This window comes from Oenanthe melanoleuca, chromosome Z, assembly GCF_029582105.1.
Source record: "Oenanthe melanoleuca isolate GR-GAL-2019-014 chromosome Z, OMel1.0, whole genome shotgun sequence".
In the NCBI taxonomy this organism is placed as follows: Eukaryota; Metazoa; Chordata; class Aves; order Passeriformes; family Muscicapidae; genus Oenanthe; species Oenanthe melanoleuca.
The window spans coordinates 6,374,929-6,397,308 of NC_079362.1; the positions used below are offsets into that span (position 1 = coordinate 6,374,929).

The window sequence follows — 22,380 nt, forward strand, 5'->3', positions numbered from 1 at the left end:
ACAAAAAAAAAAAAAGGAAGACAGTGAATTCTCAGACCACAAGACAAAAAAAAAAAAAAAAGAGGGAGAACAGGACTGAGTTCTCATGGCTGGCTGGACAAGGAGTCCTGTTTTATGCTTTGCACCAAGACCCATGACAAAAATGTTATACTGCTAGTAATTCCTTACAGCAGGCTGGCACCAGCTCCCACTCAGAAAGTCTGGCAGTGCATCTGTTGTCTCACAGAGTGGTATCTTGAAGGATGTGAAAGCCCTGTTAGTGTTTTTAATTTTAATTTTTATATTGGTGGTGTGGTCAGCTTGGCTGGGGAAAAAGAGTGGGGACTTGTAATGGTTTTGAAAGCAAAACCAGTGAGAGACTCCAAGTCAGAAATACAATTTAATAGGAAAAAAAAAAAAAAAAAAGAAAAAAAATACATGCAATAGTGCAAAAGAAAAACCACTGAGAGTCAGAATACAGCCTGACACCCCGCTGTTAGGGTGGTGGTAGCAGCAGATGAAGTGGTTTTGTTGAAGCAGTGATCCTGTAGAAAGATCTGGTAGCTCTTGTCCCTGGAATCCAGTGGAAAGGCTGCTCTGGTGTTCCAAATCTCAGTTTTTATCTGGATAGGAAAGGCTTGGCTCCTCCCCTGGCTGGAGCATCTCCCAGTGGGATGATGGAATTTTATCAGTCATGCCCTGGGACTCAGTGGCCATTAACAGGAGATATCTCCTGGAGGGAGGATGGGCTGTGGGAAGATAAAGATGATTGCCCAGCTGGTTTTTCACAGCTGGCCCATTAACAGGAGATATCTCCCACAGAGATCGGATCACTGCCCCCCTGGTTTAACAGATGGTGATAGAATACATTTTGGGCACATCTTTACATTGTAACCTAGGACAGGACTCCAGCAAATTACAAAGTGGGGCAGTCAGAAAGGAGATGCTGCACCTCCCGTAGAGGAGGCAGAATGTCTGGCCCATTTCCAGGTCTCAGAGTATTATCATCACATGGACATTCCCCTGACTTTTACAATATTTCCTAAGCAAAAAGACTGAACCTGAAGTGGTGATCAGATCACTTGGTTTGAGTGGCCAAAAAGTCTGAAAGAGTTTGGAAACCAAAGCTGCCTGCAGTGACACAGAATTTATACAAAGAGTATCAGTATGTGATTTATCTGCCCGCTTTTGAATTAATTAATTTTTGCCACATTTACAGAAAAGAAAATTTCCTCTGTGCTTTTAGGGGGATTGAGACTGGTTGGTGTTTGTAATTTTCTTTTCCAAGTGCCATAACAGTTTTTCCACAAGGATGTGAATATACTTGGTGGGAACTGGAGAAGGTTTGGGTTGTGTAGATTCATCTTCTGCTTCAAAGCCCCATCACAATTTCAGAGGCTGGGAGGGCATGGGAGATCCATGGGGGCAGGCATGGCTTGGGTTGTGGGAGGGATGAGCAACCACTACCACAGAAAATGATGAAATGGGACTAAAAGTTAGAAAAACCCATTTCTGGTTGCCCTGGGTGCTGTGACTAGGAGAATTCAGAGTGATGCTGCTTTGGTGCTCAGTTTCCTGAAAATTGATAGTGGGAATTGTCAATCCTAGAGCCTTCCTACTCAAATATCCCCATTTCATCCTAATTAATTAAATTGCAAAATGCCCACTAATCTAAATGGGCTTTGAGTAAGTTATTTGCCTTTTCACTGTGCATAAAAACCTCCAAAATTCTGTCTGACTGATTAGAAAATATGGGTGGACTGAACTGGTAGTTTAAAGCATGAAATCTGGCAAAACCAGTTTAGGTACAGAAAGGCAGTTCAGAATCCCAAAGACTGCAATTTTAATGATAATAGCTAATAATATAATCATATTGTAAAGAAGTTAAAACAACAGTTTGTAAGAAACTGCCTAATGTTATTTGATAGATGAGATTTATTTTTTTAAATTATCTTAAAAAGGCAGGCACCCAGCTATTATTCACCTTTGACGGGAGGGGTAGAGCACTAGAAATTTAAGACATTTTTGACCCTGAAGAAATCCAAGCATGCAGGAAAGAACAGACAGAATAGAAACACCAAAACCCTGACAGAAAACCCCAAGGAAAGTGGCCATGCAGAAATTTTGCAGGGAAATATTCCTACCACCAAGAAATCACCTTGGAGAAAAGCTGTAGGTGATTGCACAGGACCTGGGGAGCAGAAAACCCCTGATGAAAATTCAGTTTTCCAAATATCACCAAAAGATACAGAAAATGAGGGGGAGAGATCAAGTTTTCTACTGACTCCCACTGACCTCCATGGTTGCATGCCCAAGGAGTTTTTGCTGAAGATGCCAGAATACAAACACAATCTGTCTGTAAAGACAGCTCTTCAATTTTTTGAAGACCACTGATCAGTGGAGATGGAAGTAAAAGCTTTCTCCAAAGGAAGGGGATGCAAAAAATATATGTCAAATTTATAACACGAAAAGCAAATTTGTCTTTCTGTGTTATCAAAGAACATCCCACTGCCATACTTCTAGCAAAAACATCCAAATTACTGAACTAAAAATATGTTTATTCAGAGCATTATTAAAATAAAATTTAGAAAATTCAAACCAAACACCAAAAAAGAAAATAAAAACAAAACAAAAAAAAAAACCAAAACAAAACGGAAACAAAAACAACAACAAAAAATGAACAAAAAACCTAAAAAACCACCACCACTTATCACAAAAAAACCCAAACCAAATAAAATAACCCAACCAACCAACCAACCAACCAAGCAACCAACGAAACAAACAAACAAACAAACAAAAACCAAAAAACCCCACCAAAACAAGGAAAACTCCAAGAAACCTCAAGAAATAAAACTAATGGAGGCATTGAGTGAACAGCATTCCTTCCAGGTAGATCTCAAAGCACCTTTGCTTTATCCCTGATTTCATTTAAAACCTACAGTACCAAATTTTCTAGACCACATGACCTTGTCTCTACCCTTCAAATAATGACAAAAGTGCTTTTACCCTGTGTTTCTGGAAAAAATTCTGGAAAAAATTCCATATCTGGTGCAAGGCAGGCAATTCAGAGACAGTAAAGACATTTTCTTTCTCTCAGCAAGCAATTTATCAGCATACCTCCTGGTAAATCATTGGGCTTCAGGGGACTCCAGGTGTGTCTGGGGTGTCATGCTGCTTTTGCACGGAGCTGTTCTTGCCCCTGGCTGCAGAGCCATGGGCACAATCTGCTCTCCAGACAGAGACTGTCTGCCACCTTAGATGGCCCCAAATCTCACAGAGATTTGCCTGAAATACTGCAGTGCCAGGAAGAAGGAGGCCTTGGAATGTGACCTCTAAGTCATCCTCATAGAGAATGTAAATATTATAGTCCCTATGCCACCAATCGTTCTTTCTCTTTGCCATGGCAGCAGCAAATTTTATTTTGGAAGAACAATTTAGCCCTGGGGATCAGTCTGCTGAATCTGTCCTGCCTTGATTCCTTCAGCCTGGGGGAATTTCTCAAGGAGAAGGAGTTGTCTTAGCAAAACAAGTGAAAAGCAGAATCCAGAGCAGGCATTGTGAGGGCAGAAATGGCAATAAGTGGATTTTCATCAGGTTTGGTGAACTGGGATCTCATGAAATTAATGCCTTACTTTAGCCTTTGCAGAGTGGAAGTTTCTGGAGGAGATGGAGGTTATTAAAAAACAAAAATGAGGTTATTAAAAAGCAGAAATAATTGGACAAAAGGCATCCTGGTCAGTCAAGCACACACCTCCCTCCCACTGACCACATTGATCAGGTACAAACCCACTGTACAACAGCCTGGGCTTCTGAGGGGGAGGCAAACATTTTGCACACTGACAAAATAGCTCAGGTGCCCACAGTCTGGGGCTGAATTCCATTCCTGGGGTTTGTCTCAGCTGCCAAAACCCAGGGCTTTGCACACACAGATAAGATTTGATCTCTGGGAGCCTTGGGACAGAAATCTGTTTAATCAGCTGGATTGAAGTGTTCTGCTCCAAGTTACCAGCCCTAAGAAGAGCTGCTGATGGGAGTGTGTGAGAGCTGCCTGGATGCCTTCTTCTTATTCTATCACCCACCAGAAGTGCCTAAAGATGAGAGACCTTTCATTACTGCTGCTGGCACCATCTCCCTGAAAATACATATATTTTATTCCATTAATAGATATTTCTCTCTGCTTAACACTTCAGCTCCCAGATCTGAGCTTCACAAAGAGAAGCATGTACAGGCTTATATTTTGCATTATATTTTACATTATTATTTATACTTATATTTTACAGTAGGCTTGTGCATGAGTGTGAATAGTTCACATTTGGGGGTTATTTCAATCTAAATTTTCAAGAGTGATTTTATTGATTCTGTTGCCTGTTTTAGCTGCAGCTGATTCCTTTACTTGCAGAGCCTCAGTGTATTAGATTTAGAATACCCCACAGAAAGGCAGAAAGTTTTATTAGGAAGCCCAAGGAGTTTGGGTTTCTCTTGTGCCATTTTCAGTTCAGGGTTCCACAGGTCTTCCAACTCAGGGAAACAAACATTTGATGTAAGACATCATCACCTCCTCACATGAGACCAAAAAATAATTCCTGTCAGCAAAAAACCTTCCACTTTAAAGGCTTTTAACTACTGACAGAAAGAGAATATTGAGGTAGGTGGCCCTTGTGCTCACAGAGTGAATGTTTGATTGTTCTGCAGATAGACAGCAGCTGCAAAAGTAAATAAGAAATGTGTTATTCTATTCAAAACAGACATTGGTAGGCAATGCTGTTTTTCAGTGCTCTGCCCTTCAGAGAGATTTTTTCAGTTTTGCAGCCAAATTGCTTGAGAGCATTCTGTAAACTCTCAGATTATTGTGTTAAAATACAAAAATTGGTGTTTCACAGCCTTTTAGATATGCCAGTAGTAGATGAGTTAAGGCTGCACAAGTATTAAAGAAATGGTGATTAATGTCAGAACTTCAAAATGTACCTGAGCAATTCTTGAGAATTTAAACGCTGAATGTACAGTGACCTTGAACACTTCTTTAGCCTTGAGGTTCTCCCATTTAAAAAATGCTTCCCAGATTTTTTTTGTGTGCCTGTCCAGGTAGATAGCAGATTCATAAACTGCAGTGATGGAAACCAGTGTGAATTTCTGGAGTATGAGTAATCTTTATAATTTCTAACAAAAAAAAAAAAAAAATAAATAAAATTACTGAGTCCCAGCCAAGGTTTTATTAATTTTAATATGAAAACATCCACACCTATCATGCCTCCCCCGAGATCCTGCTGCAGAAATGGAGCCTGAGCTCCTATTGCTTTGTCTAGAGGCTGAGGATGTGGATTCCTCTGGCTAATTGCTTTTTGGATAACCTACAAAGCACCAGGGGTCAGATTTTTGGCCTGGATTTTTGCCTTGGCTCGGTGCCCTCGCTCCCATCGTGGGGAATCCCAGGAGCAGAGTGGCACCAGGCTGTTCCTCACTCCAGGCACACACATTTCCTCAGCTGCTGCAACTCATGGCACAAGCCTCTGCCTTTCAAGAAACCCAAAATTCCACCATCTTAGGTGAATCATAAAAAAAAAAAAGTCAGCACTGGGCTGCCTCTCACCCTGCTTGAGTGATGCTCTCACCCCAGAGGAAGGTCACACCTGCCTGCAGGAACAGGTGAATGTCCCTAAAAGATCATCCCTTCATCCTGAAATTAAATAATTGTAGTTTGTTATTAAAATAAATGGTAGTAGTTCTGGAAATCATCACTGGGCTGGTGCTGCATGGAGGAGTTCCATCACTCAAGGGGGAAAGGGAGGCACGTGTGGGTGGGGATGCTGTGCCAAGAAAAGCCCTGTGGCTCTTTCTCATCACTAGTCCCAAAAAACCCCACAGATTTGTGGCAAGAAGTGAAATCAAGGTGTCAGAGAGCTGCTAAGGCTGATCTGCAGAGCCCCTTTGGGCTTTTCCTCACTCACAGAGCCCAGAGGGTTTTTTTTTCACACAATTATAAGTTTGGTCCATTTACATATCAGGGGTTAATTGTCCAATTACAGCTTCAGGTAATGAATTATTTATCCCCAGTTTGCTTCCCGAAAATTCACTTTTATTTATACTTTTCAGGGCTGGGGGTGTGGTGTGTCCTTGAGTTTCAGAGGGATTGTTTTGTCTGACCAAGATGTGAAGACAGTAACTAACACTCTTTATGGAGTTTAGAGTTACACACTAAGGCAGTAGAGGGTTTGAAAAATATAAAATCTAAAAGCCTTAAAGCAGCAGAAGGAGCACCCAGCTGCCCTGGAGTGACCCTCTCTGAGCCCAGGCTGGGGCTGGATGTGCTCTAGAGGGAGCCACATCTGTCCTTGCTCTCCCAGGTGGAGGTCACCAGCCCTCCCAAGCTTTCCAGGAAAAAAAGAGGGAGTGGCTGCAGAGCCTTGGTCCACCTGGGAAAGAGTGCAGCCAGCACTTGTGCTACCTCTAGGCACTCCTCAGGAAGGATGAAGGGATGCTGAGCTGGCTCTGAGCTCCCACCCGAGCTGTGAGGAAATGGAAGGGCAGGCAAGTAAACGTGCATGTTGTGGTATGGGGAAAAGGGCGACTGCATTTCTGCATTTCAGGCTGTAGCAGAGGTTGGTTCAGGTTACAGGACTTTATTACAGTGCTCAGATCTGGGCTTGAAGCACTTCAGGGTTTGTGTCTGTTTTTGTGCAGGGGACTGCTTTCAAAACTCACACCTGGTTTTGACTGAGTGCTCTGCAAATTTTATGTGTTTCTAGCTTTGATAGAGAAAAACAAATTTAAAAAAAAAGGAAGAAAGAATTATCTTTCAGCATGTGAGGAAAAAATCATATTATTAATGCCACCACTATTTGATGACCCGGGGGGGGGGGAATTCTACAATCATGTAAAGGCAAAGTTGGGAAATATCCACCTTTTATTTCAAGGGATCATATTCATAAAAACCACAGCCACAAAACAGCGAGAGCAGCCCGAACCCTCCTGTATTTTACGCCTCCCTTTCTATTTCAGGTCCTCATTTGCCTAATTAGCTCTCAGAGGCTGGCAGAGATTTCCCCTGCAGCCCTGGGCTGTGCTGACTGCAGACCCTCCCTGGCACTCTCAGCCAGTGCGTCAGCATTCGAGGTGGGGATGAATGAAAAACCCATCAGGGCAGCTGCAGTGGCAGCTCTCCCCACCCTGACCCACTCTGAGCATGGCCTCAAACATTTGCATTGTGTGTTTTTAAAATGGTAAGTGGGTCTGAAGTAAAACTGATCTTCCCAGTCAGCCTAATAAGTGTTTTGTCATCTTTACTGCTTGGCTCCAGCAAATTCGCCACCCTGACTGATAAGTTAAGCTGCAGGCTTGATTGAAATGCCAAAGCCTACAAGAAGATAGTTTTAATCTTGAAAACCTATCACCAGCAGATTGCATCATGCAGGGGATATAGATACAGCCACAGAGCTTTGATAGTTTTAATTGAATTTGCAGACCAGATCTAGAGCAGGTCTGGAAAATCAAAAGTGCACCAGAACCTCTTTTGAAACACAGGTACTACTTGTGTGTGGTCTTGCAAGGAGTTTGGCTTAGGAATATTTGTCTGTGCACTAATATTTCTTGTTGCATTTCTGCATAGGCAGGGTTAAATATGGACTGCCAGTTTCACCTAGTTAAAGTCCACATTAAAATAGTCCAATATTCATGTCTAAAAAATTAGCAGCTGTTGCAGCTTCTGTCAGCTGAATGGGTTCAATACATTAAAAAAAAAAGTCTCATAAGATCACTGCTCTTACAAGTTGTGCAGTGCAACACTGCAAAAGGTTTCCAAAATTTCACAATCCTCTTCGTATGTGATGTCCTTACAGTGAAGAAGATTCTTTTGGCTGTAAAGATGAAGAGTCTGCTTTTTCTGGTGCTGATCTCTGCCTGTTGGGCTGAACCTCACCCTGGCAACTCCAGTCTGGAGCATGAAAGAATTGTTCACATTCAAGGTAAGGAAATAAGTGAGAAAATACCAATATCTTCATATTGCAGAGGGAAACAGGATAATGTGCTTAATGATCCTTAATTTATTTTTTTTAATGCTGTCACACTGTTTTTAAAATACTTGCATTACTGGTGACTAAATGTTTTCTTTTCTGGTTCTGATGCATTGTTATTTATCGTAAGAAAAGTAAAAAAAAAAAAAAAAAGAAAGTTTCACTATTTAATAGCACTTAGTCACAACCTTGCAAAGGTTAGTGAGTAAAGTACAGCATGATTTAAGACAAAGAGAAAAAGCATGCATCCTAAAGTAATAAACAACTGCAGTGGGTTGGAATAGTTCAGTTTATTGTAGAAGAGATTTCATTTTAAGAGGTCTGCCATACACAGTTCTGCACAGCACAGAAATTTACTGCTGTGGTTTATTTAAAAAGGCTCAGCACATCAGAGATCACAATTGGGCAATGTAAACCAGGAAAAAAAAAAAAAAAACACCCAAAAAAGTAACTTACCCTGAAAGAAACGTGCCTTTCCTCATATCTTTAATTCACACTAAATATTATCCTGGCCTTCTGCATGATCCTGTTTGGTTTGTGTTTGAGTCCAGAGATTGTAGCTGTGGCAGGATTTGAGCCTGCAGCACAATGCAGCTGTTTTTTCAGTCGTTGAGGGTTATCCTGCATGAGAAGAATCAGGGGGTTTATGCAGTAAGGGCAGGCAGAACGACCAGGGATTTTCCTGCTTTCCCTCCTGCCTTCCACAAGCCTGGCTAAAATTAATTTTTGCCAAATTAAGAAATGCAGAATTACTGTCCCTTCTCTCTTTATCTCCCTCCTTCTTTTTAATTTTTGATTTCTTTCTGTCAAACAGCCAGAAGATTGTGTTCTTTCAGTTTGTGTGAATATGAATTTCCAAGCCAGAGCAGGGTACCAGGAAGGGCTGAACATTCAGGAGTTCACAGGAGAGGCACAGGAGTTAAAGGCACCCTGCACCTATTAAAACAGGGATTTTCAAGGTCAGGGAAGGAGTAACAGACAGCTGCTCTCCCTCTGAGGAGACTCACAGGATGAAGGTCAAATAGGATGTGTTATGTCAAAATGAAGATTGCTCTGACGGGATGAGCACTTGTTCCCCAGGGCAAATCTCAAATCTGACACCCATGTCTCATAAACATATATTTTGCCTTTCCCTGTGTAATGCAGCTTTTTGTCTCTGAGCTTTACCTTTTTGGGAAATTAAATCAGGGTGATAGTCAGGGCTTTAGTGCAATTCATGAGTCATACATGTCAGTTGCTAACCCAAATAACTCAAACCTAATAAAAGTTTCAAGGTGAAACCTTCTCCCTCCCCATGCAAACTCACCTGTACCTCAAGAGTTTATTCCTTGAAGGGGAGCTGGATAAAGATTTAAATTTGAGCTCTAGCTGGTTCAGGCTCTGAATTTCACAGGCAGAACACAAATCAAAGACACTGAAGCTGCTTGGGACGTGGCACTTTTGCTCCTGATTTTTGCCATTCCTCTCTGCATTGTGGAATCCCACCAGGGCTGGGATCTCTCCCTGCCCAGTGCTGCATAAAAACATTTAAAAATCTGCAGCTGGAGGTGGGGTGGAGATCAGGGAACACTGTGGAAGGTGTTCAGGTGTGATTTTCTATCACATTAACAAATCCAGCATCCCTCTGCACAGCTGAAATCCAGGAGATGTGGGGCTGAACTCTGCCAGGGTTGCATGGCTGGGAATGCCTTGGAATTACAAAAGGTGTGTGAACTTTGTGTGTTTAACCACTCACACAGAGGTGAAAGGATTTCCTGAGGCAGAGAAGGAAACTGTGTCATATTCCCAACTCTACATCCTGTAATCTCCTGCAGGCTGACTTTAATTTGTTAAAAAGCCAGGTTTCAGTTCTTCTTGCTGCACCCCACTTTTCTGGTATGGAAAACACCCTCCTAATTCTCCACATTTATTTTATTTTATTTTATTTTATTTTATTTTATTTTATTTTATTTTATTTTATTTTATTTTATTTATTTTATTTTATTTTATTTTATTTTATTTTATTTTATTTTATTTTATTTTATTTTTTTCATTTCATTTCATTTCATTTCATTTCATTTCATTTCATTTCATTTCATTATATTCTCTTATTTTTCTTATTCTTCTCCAGCTGTTGTTCCTTGGCTTCCAACAATATTTTTTCTTCTTTGAGGCTCTCTTTAGAGCATCAATAAGATAACACCATATCCCCACAGCTGTCATTTGAGTGTACTTTTTCAAGTCCTTCCCTGAGTGTATCACCTCCTGATCACTGCACTAATTGCATGCTGCAGCCTGATAATATCAGGAACTCATCCTTACACTGGTTCTCATCTGAATTCTTACTCCTGCAGACAGGACTTTATTCCAGATAATATCCTCATTTGGCCTTAGTATTTCTGTTTCCCTCTTAACAATGATTTTGTTCTTCAGACCTTGGATCTAATTTGCTGTTCCCAGCTGTGCTGCTGTGCTGATCAATAGTCTGTGGTGATAGACAGTGTTTAGCAGTCAGTCCCCCTCACTGCCAATTGAAATTGACAGCTTTATATCAATAATATCAATAATATCAATAATATCAATAATATCAATAATATCAATAATATCAAGCTTTATATCAATAATTCTTCATACTAAACCTCAAAAAAATGGGTTTTGCATTCAGCATTAAATGTTATCCTACTTTTTCCACCCTTCTTTCTTCAAGTATTTTAAATACCCACCCTCCTCCCTTCAGTGCTGCTCAATAAGCCACATGAAAATTTTATTTATCCAACAGTCACAATTACTTTATAAGGTAAAACTGGTGGAAATATTAAAGAAGTATTAGAGAAAGAAGGCAGTTCATTGACCTTTTTCATATATTTTCTTCCATATCACTCAATTCCCTAAGCTCCAAGCAAATGATAATCACATTCCTCAGCCTTATACATTTGTTTTTGTTATATACCTGATATCAGATTATTCTGATTTTCTTTGGCAAACATCTGCTTCATCTTATCACTCTTTCCAGTGCTGACTTTATTTTTCCTGTTGTTCAACAACTTTCCTTCAAAACTTGTTCTAGAGTCCTGTTTGATGCTGAGCTCAGACTAATTAACTGGCTAATGGTTAAATTGCTTTCTTCACATGAATTTGTTATTTTGCTGCTGTCCAGAAACACCTGGTGCTGTCCTAAAGTGACAGGTGAGGTTACACCAGGTTTGGGTACCCCAATTTTCTGCCCCTCCATCAGTGTAAAATCTCCTGACATCTCTCTCAAACTCAATGTTTGCCAACCAGAACAAACAGTATTTCATAAATTGCTATTATCCTCAATTATGCTTTGCTTTCAAATGCCCACATTCTGGAAAAGAGAGTTTTCTTTATTTTTACTAGACACTTTCCCATTATCTAACAATGCAGTAGCCATAGTTCTATGCCTATTTTCCCTTTTAAATATTTCAGTTTTTCTCTGAAAATCATTTGCTGTTTTCACCAACAGCCCTGTTCCTGCTGACAGTGTCAGTTCTAGCTCCTGGTTCTTTCCTTGTTGGTTAATATAGTTAGTTTCAGCTCAATTTTTCATCTGCATCACAGTTTTACCTGCCTAATTTTCACAGTATTTTCAGTTTATTTCCTCTGTCTCAGTTGCTTTTTTAATATATTTTCTTTCTCTTTGGTTTTATTCCAGTATCCACGCACAAAATTTATAAAACTTTTGAAGCTGCATTTTATGTCTTCTGTGGCTCTATTTTCTTTTTCTATTTTCTTAGCTGAAGCCTGTGGTGGATTTCATGGTTTTGGTCAGGCTGCTTGACCCTGTCCCCTTTGCCCTTGCAGTTTGTCATTCTAGTCTCACTTTTGGGGATTAAAAAAAAAAAAAAAAAAAAAAAAAGAGAGAGAGAGAGAGAGAGAACTGTATTTAGGATTAAAAAAAAAAAAAATAAAATTAAAAGACACAACTGAATTTAAACAAGATGTGTTGTCCCCTTGCCACACACCCCAGGAAAACCCTGTGTGCCTCAGGGAGACACCAGTTTCACTCTTCAGAAAAAGCCACAGCCATAAACTAAATAATCTGGTGAGTGTAAAACTGAGTCTGAAGTGTCCCCACAATACCCACAAGAAAACAGCATATTGCCCCAGCAAACCAATGCAATTAAAGATTCAGATTTTTTCTTTTCCTGAGGATCTGCAGAGTCTCTCTGACCCATGAGGGAAGATGATTCCTTCCAGTGTTCGCTTTGTCCATCTCTCTGACCTGCTTGTGGTGCTGCTCTCCGACCAATTACCCAAAAAAAGACAGAGCATCCCTCAGAGAAAAGGCACTCCCCTGGGTGTAGCTGCTCTGTTAATTACCCAAGGGCAGACAGAGCCTTTAACAATTTGTTCAGGTTGTAGAAAAACGAGAAAAGGCAGCGAAGGGAACATAAAGTTTGGTTTATGAAGGCCCAAATTTAACATTTTAGCTTTCCTCTGAATGTGAGATATTAATGTTATGCAGCATTTTTCTGTGTTTGAGGTGCAAGTTTGCACCCCTTTGCCTACCAAGATCTCTGCACAGATTTATTTATGCATATCAAAAAAATATTTCAACATGGAATGAACAGAAAACATTTTAGTGCTGCCCAATTGAAACAAACAAACAACAAAACCCTAAGCACAAATAATTTAAATCAATTATCAATAAGAAAAGCAGAGGATGTCTTTGACCAACTTATTCTCTAGAATAGTGAGTTTTATTTACAAACCATTTCTTTTCCTTCAAATCAAGTCAGCACCAACAGAGAGCAAGAATCCAAACAGTTCCTGGACCAAAAACATGATAAGAAATTAAATTCACTGCTCATCTCACCTCTTACACCAATTCTTATCTGCTCAAGATAATCTTGGTTATCTTCATGCTTTTCCACTTTATTTTTTACTTCTTTCCTTCTTCTCACCTTTCTGCATTTTTCCATTTCCCACGACAATGACATTTCTTTCCATTTTCTTGCCTTTATGCTTTCTGCTTTATGTCTGGGGGTGTTGTTTTTTTTGGTTTTGTTTTTTTTTTTTTCCTTGCCTTTTTGTTTTTCCATTCAGGACAATTTTGATGATGCACTTTGCTGTCTCTTGTTGCAATTGAGCTTTTTCTTTGATTTTTTTTGATTTTTCTTTGATTTTTTTCTTTGATTTCCACACAGCCTGCTTTCCTCTTCAGGTCGTGGCCAGTTGCAACAGCAGGGGACAGAAAAGTCAGCAGGGAGCAGAAATTCCACCTCCTGTTGGAGTGTGCTCTTGCTGAAGGCATCCTGCACTGCTTGCCCTGCAGTGATAGGTGCCAGGATATTTGGGTTATGAAAAAAATAAATGTTGTTACAGAAACACGAGGATTCGCGCCGAGCGCAAATTTAAAATAATTAATTTGCCTTTGCTGGTTGCATCAGTGGAATTCCATATTTATAAATGGAACTCAAGGGACTGGAAGGGCTCCTTTGCAGTTTGTAATATTTGTGATATTAGAAATAATATTGTGGTATTTTGGTTTTGTCAAGCAGTCCTGGTGCCACCCATGAGGATTTATTTCTGTGAGGAAGGAGTGCAGAGAGCAGAAATCAATTGCCTTGATTTCTGCTCTGTTCTGTGACACCTGATCTCCATGAAATTTATCTACACCCAAGCAAAACACACTTAGAAGTTATTTAAGGCAGTAATTTAGAAGAGATGAAGTTTGTTATTTCCCTGATGGTTTTATGTGGTCCCAGGTCTCCTGGAAACATAAACCTGAGTTAATATGTCCTCTTTAGCAATCCCCTCAAAGTGTTGCTCAAGTTGAGGAGATGAAATCAGCTGAAAAATGTTTTATTTCATGTCTTTGTTGCCAAGACAGATTTTCTTCTCTGCCATATATAAACCAGGTATTTTTAGCTGTACTATTATTTGGAGACTGAAGCTTCTAACTAAGATTTATCTAGCATTTCTCTTACCAATTTTATATCAAAATTTAAGAGGAATGTGTTGGGGCTGTTCTATCCTGTCTGTCCAGGAAGACAGGAGTTGGATCCTTGCCTTTTCTTTCTCATGACACAGCAAAACTGCAATAGTGGCTTGAGCCAAAAAAAGAACATCTTTTACCAGTCTTACAGATGACACATATTTTAGGATTTTTTTTTTTCCTAAAGCAAAAGTGAAAAGGTAATTAGCTAAAATACATATAGAAAAATGTGCCCTGTGTGCAAAAAAGTGTAATTCCCCTTCATGTTTTTCCTCAGTATTCTTTGAGTGATACACCTATATATTAGTATATCAATAATGCACTTCTCTACATATTACAGCAAAAGGGAACCACTGTTGTCACAGAAAATACTAATGAATTTTAAGTAAACATTTTAGATTACAAAAAATAAAAAAAGAAAAAACAATTGAAGATAATAACTTGCCACTGCTGTGGGAAGAATGAGAATATTTTAGCATGAGCTCAAGTCCCTGGTAACACCACAGGAAAGCCAGAAACAACTCTGAGTTTATTTAAAGCAGAATAGCACAGGATATTTTAAGCTAGGAACTTCTTAATAGCATGGAACTTTTAGGGAATATATATGAATTTTTCTGGCAAAACACTTCTGTGATATCATCCCCTGTTTATGATTTTGGTTTTTCCTGTCTGCAAAAATGCACATTTTTTCCTCCACTGCCACTTTTCAAGGCACTCCATGAAAATGCTGGAATAATCAATTTTTGTGGCCAGCTCAGCATAAGACTGTGGATACTGCTGGTGGACGAAGCAGATAAAGCTGTTTGCCAGGGACTGTGGTGTGACTCATCCTCTCTGCCCCACACTGTGTTCTTGGCCCTCCAAACCTGGCTTGCCATCATTCTGGTGTGCACAACCCAGTTAAGGGAGAAAAATAAAAAAATAAAAAAAAGGAAAACAGGAGAAAAACCCCTCAGGAAAAGTATAATTAAAAACCACACACATACACAAAAAAAAAAAAAAAAAAAAAAAAAAAAAAAAAAAAAAAAAAAAAATAAATTTCTCACACACACACACACACACAAAACCCCAAAAAACAAAAAAAACCCAAAAAAAGCCCCAACCAAACCAAAAACTCTACAATAATAGTAATAATAATAGTAATAATAATAATAATAGTAATAGTAATAATAACAATAATATATAATATATAATATATAATATATAATATATAATATATAATATATAATATATAATATATAATATATAATATATAATATATAATATATAATATATAATATATAATATATAATATATAATATAATATATAATATATAATATATAATATATAATATATAATATATAATATATAATATAATATATAATATATAATATATAATATATAATATATAATATATAATAAATATATAATATATAATATATAATATATAATATATAATATATAATATATAATATATAATATATAATATATAATATATAATATATAATATATAATATATTTTATATATTATAGTAATAATGATAATGATAATGATAATAATAATAATAATAGTAATAGTAATAGAAATAATAATAATAATAAATTACACCCAAAATAACACAGCACAACCCAACAATCAGCCACAACTAAAAAGACAATCAAAGTTTAAAACGTGTCCAGCAGTAAAATTTGGAGTTAAACCAATAAGGCATCTGGTGAGACTGAAGTGAGAGCTCCAATAGAGCAAGTCCACCTTACTGTCCATGAAATGGGCATCACACTGACCAACACCAAGGTAAGAAATGGACAAAGCAATGACCATGTGCAGCCTTCAGGCAGAGGGGAGGAGGAGGAGGAGGAACAGAACTGGTGCTCAGCCTGTGCCTTATCATTTAAACATCTTTTCTGCACTTCACACCAGGTTTAGCCCTGCTGAGAAACAGCAAAGCCAGCCCAAAAATCGACATTTTGAGTGAGTTTTCATTTGAGTGAGTTTTTCATTTCCCCTGCATCTTGGGGAGAGCAGCTCCCAGGGTCATTTGCTGTCCTGCACATCTGGACATCTCCAGCCTGGACAAACCCAGTTCCAGCCAGCCTGCACTGTGCTGCCTTTGGCATCCATCTGACTGCACCAGGGGGATTAACAAAAGGCCACAGTCTGTCAGAACCTGTGCAGGGGAAGCAGGAGTGGAAAGAATATTGCAAATTAGTCACCAGTGTGGCCTGGCTCTGTGCTAGCAGCTGGGCTGACCATGCAAAATGTGCCTGGAAGGGTGAAAAGCCTCACCTGGGAGATCTTCCTCATCCCAGTTCTGCCCTTGGAGCTGAGACCAAGTCACTGTCCCAGGAGTGACCCCTGGGTCCTGCCTTGTCCCCAGCAAAGATCCAGGCTGTACTGTTTGTAAAGGCAGCTCCTTAATGAGAGTTAAACCCTCTTTAATCCAGGGGTTTCAGAGGGTACAGAGTTGTCTGGCTGCTCACCTCACAATGTCTCTGGTGGTGTTTCTGAAGGAAGCAGTTCTGGGGAAGGAGTGTGATCCTCCTCAAGTGACACCCATCATTTTCCTTTCAGACGTTCCTGGCCATTCAGAGACAAAATTAATTTTATTTAGGAGTATTAGTCTTGTCAGAATGCCCATGAGGGGAGCAGCCAGGGAGATACCACCCCTCAAATCAGTGTTTCCTCCATCTCCCATCTCTGTTTCACAAACAGACCAGTCCTTGTTTCACTAAGATAACCCAGGAAGGAGAATGCATTGCTCATTTGAGCTGAGTTTCACAACAGTAAAACCAGAGACAATTATGCATTTTAAATGAAGGGTTTCTGGTTTGCTCTGTGTTCAGTTCTTTGTGGGTTTGGGGTTTTTTAAATTTGTCAGCTTCAGGAAGAGCAAGACCATTCATTTTACCCCACTTCCAAAAACGTGCAGTTCAGGTAGATTTAGCCCTGGCTCTCACTGGCTACTGGATAATAAAGACCTCTAGGCCTCTTGCCAAACCCCTGTCATGTCATTTTTAATCCCAAGTCCCTGCTGCCTTCCTGTTTTCTAGCCCAAATTGTGCCTGATCTCTGCTTTTCCTCGAGAGCCAGAGATCCTCCCTCCCCTCCCAGATCCAGGAGAAGCAGCAGCACCAATGTAATTTTCTGCCTCACTTTCTTTCCAGTGAGAAGGGCACATCATCCCATTTTCTGTAAAAAAAAAAGAAAGAGCTGGCTTTTACCAAACTTGGGGGTGGAGGCACATTTTAAGTGTCACACCTCCCTTGGAGCATCCATGAGCAAAGGAGATATCCCAGGATGAGAGAAACCTTTCCTTTCCCAGGTTGCCATCCCCTCTGCTCTTTACAGCTCCTGAGACTCAGGTGGTGGCTCAGAGGGCCAGGGGAGGTGGAACATCCCCAAATTAGGATGCTGGAGTCAGAGGTGACAGCACTCTGGGCAAGCCTCCAGGATTGCTGGCAGGGCACAGTTGTTAGAAAGAGTGAGCATTAACAGCCTGAGTCAGAGCCTCCCTCCTGCCCCAGGCCCTTCTGCTAATATTTATTAACTTGGTTGTTCCAGTGCTAAAGACCCAGCACAGCTGAGCTCTGACTCAGATTTCTTGGTAATCACCACCCCAAAGCACAACATTTCTCCTCCCAAGGTGGACAGAGGACTGTGGAACGTCTTTGTCCCCAAAGGAAACAGGAAAATTTGCAGACAAGCTGTGCTGGCTGCCTTCACTTTCTTCCTCCTCCTCCTCCTCCTCCTGCTGTGGAAAGTGCTGGTGAGGTTTTCCATGGTGCCTTGCCTCAGATCACCTCTCTCCTTGGATGCTCTCCTTGGAGAGAAGATGGATTATTGCAGCATCCCTGAGAGGGCAGTGAGAAAAACATCATCCAAAAGGGGCTGTAGGTGACCTGCTCTGCAGGCAGGAAGGTCTCTCATCCTTGCAGCTCCCAAATTTTCTCGTTCTTGGGGAAGCCTGAGCCCTGACCTGTGCAGGGAGCAGCAATGCTCTGCACAGAGCACCTCCCAGCAGAGAACTGTGTTTTTGTTTTCCTCAAGCAGGTGCACATTTGCACTCAGCAAGTTTGTCTTTGCCATTACCACCCTCAGAGGTGTTTGCAGGAGCACAAAATGCTGCATTCCCTGGGTGCAGCTTGGTGCAGCAGTGTCAGAGAGGGAAATCCAGCTGAGCCTGCATTTTAGGCAGGTATTTCATTTAACCACAGACCTGTCACCAGCGCTCAGAAGGCTGGGACTGTCTGGAGACAGTGATCCAAAGTTCTCCCTGCACGCCCCTCATGCTCTGGACACTCCACAGATTGCTGCAGTGCTGTGGACAGACAGCTGGAGGAGTGGGATGGACACTCCATCACCCAAACTCATCACCCAAACCTTGTCATCCCTCATCCATCCCAGTCCACCCACATCTCCCTGCCTGATGACATTTTTCCATCAGAAACCAACCCAGAAAATTGCTGCCAGCCTTCACAGGGCCATCCTCTCAGCATCCTCTCTTTTTTGGGAGTTTATCCTGCTGGATTTGGGGAGAGCCAGGCTGAGTCCCAGGGTGAGAAATCACATTTCTAGGCAGCCAGAGTGACTTGTTGAACAAGCACAGGGGATTGCAAAGTGTTTCTCCACTTTCTCCTCTCCACAGTGAGGTCGGTGGTGCTTTCCCAGTGAGATTTTGGGGGGTTTTGGTCACTGTCTCAGTGGTCCAGGACTGCAAACCCAGCAGGAGAGCTGAGCTTGCTCAATCAGTTTTGCAAACTTTGCACGAGGAGAGAGGCAAGAGATACTGAAAGGAGGAAAAATTCTCATTTTTGGGTACGTCTGCTGACTAGCACATGAAATCTGCATTTTCCAGGGTTTTCCCAAGGCAGCACAGCCTGAAAAAACCCCAGAGACCCAGGGCTGGGAGTGAGCACCTGCCCCAGCTGGCTGTCCTAAGCAAAATTATTTTACAGGGCAACATTTGCTGTGGTGACCTACTGGAGGGTAGGAAAGCAGGAAACCTGGGGAGAGGAGGAGGCAGACAGCCACATCCAGGTTTGCATGAAAAGTGAGATCAAAATATAAAAGATAAAATAGTGACAAGGTTTAAGGAGATCAGGAAAAAAAAAAAAAAAGATGAGGAAAATGCACATTGAGTTGATGAAAAGAGTGGACAGCAGAGGATCAGATTTTACATTTGAAGATCAACTGGATTTCCTTAATCTGGTCAGAAGAGGAACTTATACTCAAAAGTTAGAATAAAATACAAATACAAATGCCTAAAATGTCTATTTTAGAATTCTGCTGGCACTTTCCCTGCCAGTATAAATAATGCTGTTTGATACATTAATGGTTTTTATGCTTTGTAAGAAGGATTCTCTGCATCCCAGACTGTGAGGAGCTTTGTGTGCTGCTGCCTGAATAAGCCAAATCCCTCCAGAAAAATCTAATTATGAAAATAAAAAATAAAGCTTTGACAGACAGCCCCTGAACAAGGAAAATATGGGATGTGCTTTGGAGCCTTTTATGTGTGGTAAATCAGCAGCACAACTCTGTAAACCTGTTTACACGACCCTCTCTTCATGAATATAGGATGGTCTCTGAGATGCTTTCAGCTGAGCAAATAATAATTTATAACTTATATTTGTTATAATTTATAACAAAACGAGGGTGGCGACCACATCCACTTTGTAAAATGCGTTCGCCAACGCGAAAACAATTCTCGGGGAGGTGGGGACGTGGTTTTTGGGGGTTTCTTTTCACTTTTTCCTCCTTGGATCCTACAGAAAATGGGCCCCGTCTCCTGGTGGTAGCAGAGCAAGCCAAAATCTTCTCCCACCGCGGCGGCAACGTGACCCTGCCCTGCAAATTCTACCACGAGCACACGTCCGCCGCCGGCTCGGGAGCGCACAGGACCCGCGTCAAGTGGACCAAGCTCACCTACGACTACCTCAAGGAGGTGGACGTGTTCGTGGCCATGGGGCACCACAGGAAGAGCTACGGCAGCTACCAGGGCAGGGTTTGGCTGCGGGAGAGCAGCGAGAACGACGCCTCGCTGGTCATCAGCGGCCTCAGGCTGGAGGACTACGGCCGCTACAAGTGCGAGGTGATCGAGGGGCTGGAGGACGACACGGCGGTGGTGGCCCTCAACCTGGAAGGTCAGTGAGTCGGGGTGTCTCTGAGTTCTCCAGGGAAATCGGGGTGAAGGGGTTGGGTAAGTTTTGGAGCAGGTTCTGATGCTTTTAGTGAGTGAAAGGTTTCAAATGCCGCAGTACCAGTGAGGACTCAAGTGAAGGTTGAAACACACTGATATCTTCAGTACAGGCTCCAGGCCCACAGCTGTGCTTAGACATAATAGAGCTATAGTAAGAATATTGCTGACATTTCACAGATAGAATAAGATGGATTCTACGCGTAGTTCTATACGTAACCTGGTGTGCTAAGAAACCAGAATTCGAATAGGTTAAGGAGTGGTGGTCTGAGCTTGTGTCTTAGCTTGTTGGAAAAATCCTATATTGAGAGAGTTGTTGCTTCTAGCCATTGCTGCTTTTAGCCACTTGCTTTTTACCCATCCAGCTTTTAGCCACTCTGGCTTCTAGCCATTCACTTATTGCCAGCTCCTTTGCCATTGCTTTTTGCCATTGCTTGTCTGTTTGCCTGTTGAGGCTGATGTGCTTTGTAATAAGATGTGCTTTGTAATAAATAACCTTTTAATTATTTGCTGATTTGCTTATTTAAGATTACCCAACAAAGTAGGAGCCCAAGAGCTCCAGAGTTTGGTGCCTATAGAGCACCTGGAGGTCCAAAGAACCACCACAGCAGGTGACACCTGAGCCACCCCTTCAGTCAGGTTGGCCTGGTGTTAGGAAATTCCTGCCTTTTTTTTGTTTTGGTTTTTTTTTTCCCCATTCCTGGTGCTGCTGGTATTGAGTTATCAGACGTCGCGTTACCGCTGGCGCTGTCTGTGATATTGAATTATCAGGGATTTTGTGTTATCAGTGATAACAGCAAGCTGAGGAGGCAGAATTTGTTGTGCTCTGGGGACTCTTGGCCTGGCAGCCCATAACAATCATAAATTAGAAGAACATTAGGGCTACTATAACTTATGCTAGCCCACGGCGTGTCCAAATTCCAGCCAGACCTGGTGTGAGAGGAGCCAAGAAAGGATGAGCAAACAGAGTATCAAGAGCTCCAGATGTTTTTAATTTGCTCCTGTCATTCTGCAGAAGCCACTGCTTTTTACCTAGCTGAAATGATGTCAAAATTTCCCCTCCCCAGTGGTAATTTGACAAAACTTTGGGATATTTTAGATTATCAGGCAAATACAAATCTTTTAGAAGATAAAAAATGTTGCTGTAGTTATCTAGAGACAGTGGGTTTACATTTTTCCAGCCTTAAAATTAGATAAATTAGTTCTTTATATTAACTGCCAGGACAACTCCTACATGTAGTGCTTAGTAGGTTTCTTCAGCATTATTCTTGAAAACAGTAAAGTGAAAAAGTAATGAAACAGGTTTAAAGAGGACAAAATTTCAGCTTTCCTCACTTCCTATGCAATTCAGATACATTTTATGAGTTTCAGTGCATGTAAAAGAGTGTTTGGCCCTTTTATTTTCCCCCACAGCACTCCACAGAGGTAAACTAAAAGTTTCATGAAGACAGATCACATACTCTTGCACTTAGCAGCAAGTGTATGCCAGAGGGATCCTGAGAGAGGGAGAGGAAAAAAAAAAAAGCAAAAGAGAAAAAGAGGAAAAGAGGAAAAGGGGAAAATGTAGAAAGGGGGGAAAAGAAAAACAAGAGAAAAAGAGGAAGAGGGAAAGTGGGGAAGGAGAAGGAGAAAGAAGGAGAAGGAGAAGGAGAAGGAGAAGGAGAAGGAGAAGGAGAAGGAGAAGGAGAAGGAGAAGGAGAAGGAGAAGGAGAAGGAGAAGGAGAAGGAGAAGGAGAAGGAGAAGGAGAAGGAAAAAAGGAAAAGGAAAAGGAAAAGGAAAAGGAAAAGGAAAAGGAAAAGGAAAAGGAAAAGGAAAAGGAAAAGGAAAAGGAAAAGGAAAAGGAAAAGGAAAAGGAAAAGGAAAAGGATACAGCTTCCCTGCACAATAAGAATGTTTGAGTGGTTCTTGGAACCAAATAGTCAAAATGGACTTAGTTTACTTCTTTACATCCATTCTTCCATTCCTGGCTGGGGGCCACAGGAACTTCCCATTTTGGATTGCAGAAAAACCCTGCCCAGTTTCCATGCCAGCAGGGCAGTGCTTTTATGTTGCTCCACCCCACATAATTCATCTTTAACAAGAATGTACTCTGTTCTTTTCAAACTTGTGAGATAAACAGACATTTACATGTTGCGCTTAAGTTCTCTAAAGCAGTTATGAGTGAAGACAGAAATAAGCTGGAGGAGAAAACTTTATTATTCTCTGCTGTGTTCTTGCTCCCCTCCAATGGGTCAGGCTCTGCAGGGGCTGCTCAGCCCCCAAAAGGAGAATTCCTCTTGGCA

The 22,380-nt window shown here is 41.0% G+C and overlaps 1 protein-coding gene across 1 annotated transcript in view; it reads left to right on the top strand.

The window, feature by feature from the left end:
* The first annotated feature begins 7,118 nt into the window (after positions 1 to 7,118).
* Positions 7,119 to 22,380, top strand: part of HAPLN1 (hyaluronan and proteoglycan link protein 1) — a 38,983-nt gene continuing 23,721 nt past the window's right edge. The window contains exons 1-3 of the mRNA XM_056513922.1: positions 7,119 to 7,196; positions 7,812 to 7,937; positions 19,673 to 20,044. Of these exons, the coding sequence (XP_056369897.1) occupies positions 7,838 to 7,937; positions 19,673 to 20,044 (472 nt within the window). The 5' untranslated portion in view covers positions 7,119 to 7,196; positions 7,812 to 7,837. The remainder of the gene's footprint in view (positions 7,197 to 7,811; positions 7,938 to 19,672; positions 20,045 to 22,380) is intronic.